This window comes from Ailuropoda melanoleuca, chromosome 15 (assembly GCF_002007445.2).
Source record: "Ailuropoda melanoleuca isolate Jingjing chromosome 15, ASM200744v2, whole genome shotgun sequence".
Taxonomy (NCBI): Eukaryota; Metazoa; Chordata; class Mammalia; order Carnivora; family Ursidae; genus Ailuropoda; species Ailuropoda melanoleuca.
In genome coordinates, this window is record NC_048232.1 from 2,769,529 (window position 1) to 2,778,672 (window position 9,144).

A 9,144-nucleotide genomic window follows, 5' to 3' on the forward strand; every position below is an offset into this window, starting at 1 on the left:
GTCAGGGTAAGGTGGTCGGGCTCAGGCCCTATGTGGTTTTTAGGTGCTGAGTTTAGGATTTGGCTGTTATTTCTGTAACTGTGTGGTCTTGTGTGCAAACCTCCTTGGGTTTCAGATGTCATGAACTGTCAGCTAGGACAAGAAAAAGAACGTATTGGGGTCCTCACATTAAGTGTCAGTGGACGTAAGACAGATGGCTTGGACTCCCTTGTGCAGAAACACTTGATCTCATCCTAGCTGTAATTAATTTTTATTGGTCGTGGATGCGACACTGTAAGAATTTCCCCAAATACTCGTCAGGTGAGTTGGCCTAGTTAGCAAGCCTCAGAGCATGCCCCAAACCCCAGGCATTTTGGTGTGAAGAGGGAAGGCCTCTCTGAGGCCTCACAGGTCCTAGGGTTGGGTCTCGGCCCTGCCACCCACAGGGTGACCCCACGTTCCCAAGTCCTGAGTTCCCGGGGCACTGCTGCTGGCCCCTTGTGCTGTCGCGAGGACTCTGGGAATGAATGCGTCCAGGCGGGGGGCGGGAGGCATCCGCACACCTGTCCAGGCACGACGGCTTATCTTTCCATGCGTGTAGATGACTCTTGTTCTAGAAGCCTCTGGAATATGTTTTATGGATGATGTGGGGCTCTGTGGCCGACCCCGTGTTCGTGAACACGTCATGATCCCTCTGTAGCCACTTCTGTACACCTTTTAGAAAATACTTCTGTCTAGTGAGCTCTTCAGAGACGAGCATGTTTCTACCTATTAAATAGCAAAGAGCCCAGCACCAAACAGCAGGTGTGCCCGAGGTGCCCCGTGGGGGGATGGGCGAGCCTGCTCAGAACCGCCCCCTGGGTGACACGCCCTGCGTGACACTGCCCACACTGAGCCTCACAGCCCCCACGGAAGGGTCTTTGACTTGGGACGGGATAGAGAACAGACTTGCAGAGAATGATTTCAGGGTGTCGCTGGATGACAGCCGCCGTGAGCCTGTGGGGACGGCAGGTGTGGGCGCCATGCCAGCCCGGCTGGTCCCGAGCAGCTGTGGCTGCCCGACCTCCGCGTGCTGCTCCTCGCCCCTCCTGCCCCCGCGCAGGCCTAGGGCTCTGAGCTCCGATGGCAGCGGCCGGCTTTCATGGATGGGCTCACAGTGGGGTGGTGGGGAGCTCTGGCTTGTGGGGAGATTGGAAGCCTGGTTTGCAGTATAGACATGCTGCGGGGGCCCATCACTGAGGTCACTGCTTCTGGGGCCAAGTGGCAAAGGAGCATGGCCCCCAGCCTGGGTCTGCCTGGCTGCTGGCCGGTGTCTGGGGCGATCTCACAGGTCCCTCCCGCCCCCTGCCTCCTCCAGCTACGCGCTCAGAGCGCCTTTACCTGCCCAGATGGTCGGAAACCCTGCTTGCGAAATTAGGTGACGATTTCCACCTGGAAAGAGGCCAGTTCACCTGGGGCAAAGGGCCCTGGATTTGTTTGTTGTTCAAACGGTTTAGATGTTCGAGGGTGTTCATTTTCTGTTCCCTCTAGAACCGTGCCCGGAAAAAAAGACTGAATATCATCATTGTGGCCGAGGGAGCCATAGATACCCAAAATAAACCTATTACCTCTGAGCAAATCAAGGAGGTGAGTGTGTCCAATTTTGCAATTATCCTCGGGCGCCAGCTTGGAAATGGGAGATTTTAACGGGGCTGGCAGGGTTCACATTTGAAACAGTGTATTATTATCATGAAAACACTTTTTGTTCTTCCTGATACTTAAAGATGTTTTTGTAATGACTCATGACTTTAACGGCATGAGTCTCCTGCAGCTCCCGCCGCATTGTCGGGAATATTCCCAGAGGCCCTGGAGCTCCCCTGACAGTTGTGGAGATGCAGCGGGGTGGGGACGGGGTCCCAGCTCCAGGCACCAGCTGCCCCGCCAGTGATGAGGCTCGGGCGCTGGGGGGGGTGGTGCACCCTCGGTGCTTTTGCAGATGAGAGCACCTGTTACATTTGTACCTGTGCCATGCCCGGCCCCGCGGAGGGACCACCCAGGAAGTCCTGTTGCTGCACGGCTCGCTGGAAGGTGCTGGCTTGTGGCACCAGCTCCGGGGGGCGGGAGGGATGGGCCAGGCTGTCCAGTTAGGCAGGTGACTGCACACGTTTCAGAGGGAATGCTGGGAGACAGACAGACCGACAGATGGGCAGCTTGAAGCTGTCCATCACAGCAAAGGACGGTATCAGCTTGGCTTTGCAAAGTGGTTTCTCCGTCGTGCCTCCTCTTCCTTCCCTGACGCGCTGAGCACCTGAACCCCGGCATGTGGGGAGCTGTCTGTGAAGGCGCTGTGCCTGCACGGATAGAAGTAATAAGGGCGAAGGTTTTCTTTCCCACTTAAGCAGAGTTGAGAGCGAATCATGTGCTAGCAGAGCGAGGGGGGCCGCAGGCTGCACGTAACCCCCACTCTGTTGTTCTTACAGAGGAGGAGCTGAGGTCTGGTGAGGACGGGGCCCTGGCCCAGCCACCAGCGGCGCTCTCATGGGGCCCAGCCCGAGGTGGCGCCTCGGTTGACCACGGCGTGCCTTTCATATACAGCTGTGCCAGCATAGGGCGACCCAGGGAAACGTCTCCATGTCTGTACACTATCAGGGAGGCCGTGTCTTTTTTTAAAAATCATGTTACTAGTGTTCATTTGCAAGGTAGGAGAGATGAAGATTTTATGGGATAATAAGAAGCATTCTTTTTTTAAAAAAGTTCAGCTCACCATTAAACTAAACATCCTTTCAGGAAGTGAAATTTAGAAACTAGAATTTTTTTCCACGTCGGTGTGAAGCAAGAGTAGAAAGACCTCTGGGGCCCCAGCACCCTGTATGAGGTGACCTCCTGTGTTACATGCTGTGTTTCCTGCAGCTCGTGGTCAAACAGCTGGGGTACGACACGCGGGTGACCATCCTTGGACACGTGCAGAGAGGCGGGACTCCTTCGGCCTTTGACAGGATTTTGGTAAGTGAGGGTGGAAATTGTCAGGTGCCTTCACCTGGGAGTGAGGAGGAACGGTTTGCCACAAAGACCATCCCGCTCAGAGCATCTGGGCCTGAGCCGTGTGTGGGTGGCCTGTCCTGGACATGCTAACCACGCTCGGCCTGAGCCGTGTGTGGGTGGCCTGTCCTGGACATGCTAACCATGCTTGGCCCCCAGTCACACAGATTCCCCAAACGTGGGGCTTGAGGATGACCGGGACTCCAGAGAACAAAGCCTGCGTGCAGGTGCCTAGACACAAGCCCCGGGGTCAGCAGAGATCCAGTCTACATTCATGGGTGTTGGTCTTGGGTGCTCTCTGCGCCTCTGACCTTTCCCTTCACTCCCCCGCACCAGCCACTTCCTAGTGGGGTGCAAATCTCCTTGTTGGAGGGGGGTTAAAAGTAACACCCAGTCCAGGAGGATGGAAGGCAGGTTGGCTCACGGGTGTGTCTGCTGGAGGCACCCTGGTGGTGCCTCTGTGGAGCGGGGATGGGAGGGCATGCTGCCTTGGCCTTTGACCTTGTCTTTGACCTTCGTGATGGGTCATTTCCAGGCCAGTCGCATGGGGGTGGAGGCTGTGGTCGCCCTTCTCCAGGCCACCCCGGAGACCCCGGCCTGCGTGGTGTCGCTGAGTGGGAACCAGGCCGTGCGCCTGCCGCTGGTGGAGTGTGTACAGATGGTGAGTTCTGGGCGTCCACGCGCTCACGGATTAGTCCAACATGGGCTTCAGTGAGCGTCCCCTGGGCACGAGCTGCTACCCGCGGGGAGGCAGGAGGCTCTGAGGTCGCGGGTCCCTGGCACATAGCGTAGCCTCCACTAAGGTGAGGTCAGTCTGTCAGGAGGGAATGCGTGCAGACGAGGACAACGCGTAGGAACACAGGTCTGTGGGGACTCTGGGGGAGGGCGTCCCGGGGGCAGGGGGACAAGGCTGAAGCTCTCTGATTTCAGCCGCTCCTGCCCGCCTGTCCCCTAAGGACCTTCCAATCGGAGATGTGGCCATGGAGCAGCTAACGCCGGTGACATCCTGACGTGCCCTGGCCTCCTTCAGGCCCTGGGAGGGGGTGCCCTGGACGTAGAGAAACAGGTTATGGTTTTCTAGGTCCTTGGCCAGCTGAGGAGGTGGCTGTGAGCTGCATTAGACGTTGTCCCTGTCTTTACTCTCCAAAACCTATCCGTGACCATCCTTTCCCTTGGCGTTTCCGGCAGCTCTGAGTGAACGTATCGTGTGACTTAGGTGATTACGTAGTTACGTCCAGGAGCTTACTGAAAGTAGCCATAGAAACACTTTCCAGAAGCCACTGGGGGTAAATAAATGTGCACACATGTGTGTGCGAGCGTGCGCGTGCACCCGCTGTCTGTCAAGAGCCTGGCACATTCCTAACAGCACGGTGGCAGCGGAGGTCGGGGTGTATCTCTTAGCGCACAGTTGAGAGAGTTGAAGTCCAGAAGGGGAGTAACTTGCCCGAGATCCTCCCGTTGAGAGGGGCAGAGGCGGGCGTGAGCGCTTCCCCAGCACCCCCCCCACCACCGCTGCCCCACCTCCTGTGACCCTGTCCCTTGAGAGGCCGGTTCTGCCATGCTGCTTGCTTGCCACAATCAAATTAGGAGTTGCTCAGAAGGCTGTCTGGGAGCCTGGTTTCGCTCTGGCTTTGCTGTCCTGGAGATTTCAGCATCTCCCTCCGGCATTGCTGCCCCCCGCCCCCAAATCCGTCTTTACCAAGCCGCCTGAGCCGGGCAGGCCCAGACGTGTCCCTTGCAGCCGGCAGTGGCAGGTGACTCGCTGACCTGGGCTGCCAGGTCGGCGTGAGGGGGGCGGGCGGACAGGAGCCGGCAGGGCGCGGCAGCCCTCATCGTCCGCAGACGTCTGAGTCTTGACATGTTCTCTCTTCCTTGTGTGTTTGAAGACCCAGGAAGTGCAGAAGGCCATGGACGAGAGGAGATTCAAGGACGCTGTGCAGCTCCGCGGGAGGTGACTATCCGAGGGCCCTGCGTTCCTCGGGCTGCTGCTCGCACGTGCTCCAGGGCTGTGCTCCTTCCGTCCCACGGGACAACGTCAGAGGCTGGGACAGGCCGCAGGGCGCCGCTCTGCAGCTCGAGGGCCCTGATGGGTAGTTGGGGGACTGGTTGCTTTCCGGCCGGTGGGGTTGTTGAGAATTCAGCGAGGTGCAGATGGGAAGTGGCACGTACCCGTTGTCACTGGAAATACCAGGGCTGCCTCCTTGCCCCGAGCGCCCCGAGCAGGTGTGTGCGGCCTGTCTGCGTCTGGCACAGGCCGTTCTCCCAGGGGAGCCCCTCACGTTCTACCCACCCTCTAACCTTGGGCCCAATGGCACCCTTTCCTTCCAGGAGCTTCGAGAGCAATCTGAACACTTACAAGCGGCTCGCCATCAAGCTGCCAGACGATCAGATTGTGAAGGTAGGTGACATGGCGCGCTGTCCCGAGAGCCATCCCACATTCCCCGCGGACCCGCGCCTCCTAGGCTACGCGCCTGCCATGTGCTTGTGGCATGTGTGGCGCGGACACAGTGTGACCCCCTTCCTTGCAGAGCAACTGTAACGTGGCCATCATAAATGTGGGGGCGCCCGCCGCCGGGATGAATGCAGCTGTGCGCTCCGCCGTGCGTGTGGGCATTGCGGATGGGCACAAGATGCTGGCAATCTACGACGGCTTTGAGGGCTTCGCCAAAGGCCAGGTGAGTCCCTGGGGGACGTCTGGGGAAGTGCACGACCTCCCTTGCACGGCCGCAAGCCTAGGGCTCTGTCACACGGTGAACATGGACGCGGCTCTTAGGACGATTTGCACTCTAGAGCCGTCCTGGGGTATGCACTCTGGGACCTGAAGGACACTCCGCGTGGANCGGACACAGTGTGACCCCCTTCCTTGCAGAGCAACTGTAACGTGGCCATCATAAATGTGGGGGCGCCCGCTGCCGGGATGAATGCAGCTGTGCGCTCCGCCGTGCGTGTGGGCATTGCGGATGGGCACAAGATGCTGGCAATCTACGACGGCTTTGAGGGCTTCGCCAAAGGCCAGGTGAGTCCCTGGGGGACGTCTGGGGAAGTGCACGACCTCCCTTGCATGGCCGCAAGCCTAGGGCTCTGTCACACGGTGAACATGGACACGGCTCTTAGGACGATTTGCACTCTAGAGCCGTCCTGGGGTATGCACTCTGGGCCCTGAAGGACACTCTGCGTGGGACACACCACCCGGTTTTCTCTGGGGTCTGCAGACAGTGGCACCAGTGGGGCCCCGGCCTTAGGAGGGAAGAGGACCGGTTGCCTCAGAGGCTATTGTGCCGTTGGAGTGGGACGGGGCCAGCAAGCACTCAGACAAAAGCTTTGGTGGAAAGAGTGAACAAACACTTCTTGAGTGCTTACTATGTATACTCAGTACTCCTACGTGGTCTGCAAACCTGCGATGTTAGCCCCGTTTTCCTTATGCAGAAACCAAGTCACAGGAGGTCCCACGCTGTAGGGGCTTAGATAATGCGGTTGAGGCCGCGGTGTGCACCCAATGATGCACTGAGTTCTTACCCCGGGGAAGCCAGCTGGTGCAGAAAGTAAAGCCGCTCTCCGCGGGTTGTAGCCTGCGGAGGGAGAGGATGGTGAGCGAGCAGGGGAGCACAGGGTGTGGCATCGCGGACAGGGACCCGCGCTGCAGAGACACCCAGAGGAGGGGTCTGCCCTGGGACCCTACAGACATGCCCCTGGGAGGGGAGTCTCAGACTGGAGACGGAGGCCGTGAGAACGTGCTGGCTGGGCGAGGACAGGGCCGAGGTCCGGGGGAGTTCGGGACGGCGGGCTCACACGGCCAGGGCAGCAGCAGACCAGGGGAGTAGGAGGGGACGGGGCCAGGTGGCTTGTAGTGACTGGAAGGAATTTGGGTTTTGCTCAGAGAAGACAAGAGGGTTTTGAGAAGGACAGGACTGTGGAGGGGTGACTCAGTGCCCTGGGGGGAGGCATCTGGGGAGCAGGCAGGGGTAGTGCTCAGGGTCTTTAAGAAGCGTGGGCTGAACACCGGAGTTTGGGAGGAATTGGTGCACGGAGGGGACCCCCAGGGCACCCGGGTTGGTGGACGAGACCTTTGCTCTTAGGAGCGGGGGAGGGTGTCCAGCCCAGGAGACGGCGTATGTCCACGCCCAGCTGCCTCACCTGCATTCCTTAGACTTCTTTCAATTTTTAATCACAGAAGTTTCCTTTTACATCAATTAAGAAAAACAATATCTGTTTTTCTTTCATTCCTATGCGTAGAGCATGGCCAGCCGAGGTCTGAATCTGCTCTGCATGGTGGGGGGTACGTGGTGGGAGGCCCGGGCCTGGGTGTCCTGGGTTCTGACCTGCTCGGCGTCACGACAGGGGCAGCTCCCGAGTGCCTCGCAGGCCCTTGGGGAGGTGCCCCTGCTGAGGGTGCGGACCTGGGAGCCCTCTGCACGGCTGACCCCCTCCTTTGTCGCTCCCCCTGTTCGACCGTGTGTCTGCACGCCAGATAAAGGAGATCGGCTGGGGGGATGTCGGAGGTTGGACTGGCCAAGGAGGCTCCATTCTCGGGACCAAACGGTAATTCCCCTTCTCGATTCTGACCTGCTCTTAGGACGGAGAAGGACTCCCATCCTAGACGAGCAGCTGGCACAGAAGTTGCTGCTTTTCAGTCCTGGGAGGGGATCCTGAAGGAAGCTGGCGCTGGCTCATGTGCCAGCCCGGCCCCTGTGAGGGACCTGGGTCGTGCTTTGGGGAGCCCCCGAGATGTGCCCTGGAACAGAGACGAGGCACGTGACTTGGGGACTGTTCTCTCGGTATCGCTGCTCTCCACTGATGTGCAGAGCCCCATGGTGGCTGCTAGCAGGCCCCGCGGAGCCCACGGCAGCTCACTGCCACTGCTGTTGGGGACACCGGGCTCCAACCAGGAGCAGACGTGTCCACCCATGTGCCCCGGGCCCCTTCCGACCGGCTGTGACACCCACATGTGCATGCCTTTTGAGTGCAGGCATTGCTCTGGGCTGAGCCAGAGGGCCAAGCTGGCAGCTGTGCTCTAGACGTGGGGCCCTGCTTGCCCAGGCCACCCAGCCCCCCGCAGTTTTGTCCCAGGAGTTCTTCTAAATGTACTGAAAGCTCAGACATCTCCTCTGCATGAAGGAAAGAGGAGGGGCGGGTGTCGGTGGCTCTGGGGACGCGGTCTGGCCCGCGGTCGTGTGTCTGGTCCTCTGCGTTGGCGTCCCGTTGGTTCTAGGTGATAGAACGGGAGAGGAGTAGCGAGCGGGCTGGGTGAGCTGCACAGACGGGAAGTTTCCATCCAAACAATTATTACGAGTATTCACAAGCTTTAGTAGTGCTTTTTTTAAGTTTCTGAGGTGGCGTTAGGATTTTTTTGAGGTCCCGCATCTGCACAGCTGAGCGTTTCTTCCCATTTGTGGTTTTGTTTTTGTTTTGTTTTAAATGCACTCTCTGGACTTCTTCCCCAGCTCTGCTGTCCAGCCAGGGCTGCTCGTGGGGGCTGCAGGGCTCGGCCCGGGGCTGGGGGCTGGGGCAGTGGGGATACCAGGTGCTGGCGGGGTCTGTCTGGCCTCACATCTTGCCTGAACTCTTTCTAGCACGCTGCCTGGGAAGTCGTTGGAGGACATCGCCACACAGATACGGAAGCACAGTATCAACGCCCTGTTGATCATTGGTGGATTTGAGGTACGTCCCTGTCTCTGGGCACCTGCTGGCTTGTCACTGCTGTAGGTTTGGGGGGTGAGCGTGGGCAGGCTTCCGGCAAGCACTGTGTGGTGGGTGGGGGGTGGTAGTCCCCGGGCCCGGGGGCCACTGGATAGTCGTGGCGCTGCAGTGGGACGCTCACGTGGCAGCCACGGAGCAGCCGAGTCAGGGACTCCCCACTTGGGATGCATCTTTCCCGTGAGTTCTCACGCGTCTCAAGTCTGCAGAAGTGATTGTCTCTCTCGAATCCGAGGCCCATTGGCCGTCAGAGAGCAGGGCGGTCACATGGCCCTATCGCTCCCAATTGCATGTTGGACCGCAGACCCATCCCCTAATAACCTTTCTACTTGCTTTAAAGAAAACGTAAGGACCTCAAATAATGAGACCCTTGCCCACAGGAGATGTGGTGTTGCTTCTGCATGACGCTGTCTGGTAACCCTAACGCCTTCCCGTGTTTTTAACGGCTGCTCT

General features: G+C 58.9%; 1 protein-coding gene across 1 annotated transcript in view; it reads left to right on the forward strand.

Moving 5' to 3' along the window:
• The window catches only part of PFKP (phosphofructokinase, platelet), a 76,300-nt gene that overhangs the window by 41,437 nt on the left and 25,719 nt on the right, over window positions 1–9,144 (forward strand). The window contains 3 exon segments of the mRNA XM_034644089.1: window positions 5,526–5,672; window positions 7,466–7,536; window positions 8,568–8,655. Coding sequence (XP_034499980.1) covers window positions 5,526–5,672; window positions 7,466–7,536; window positions 8,568–8,655 — 306 coding nt within the window.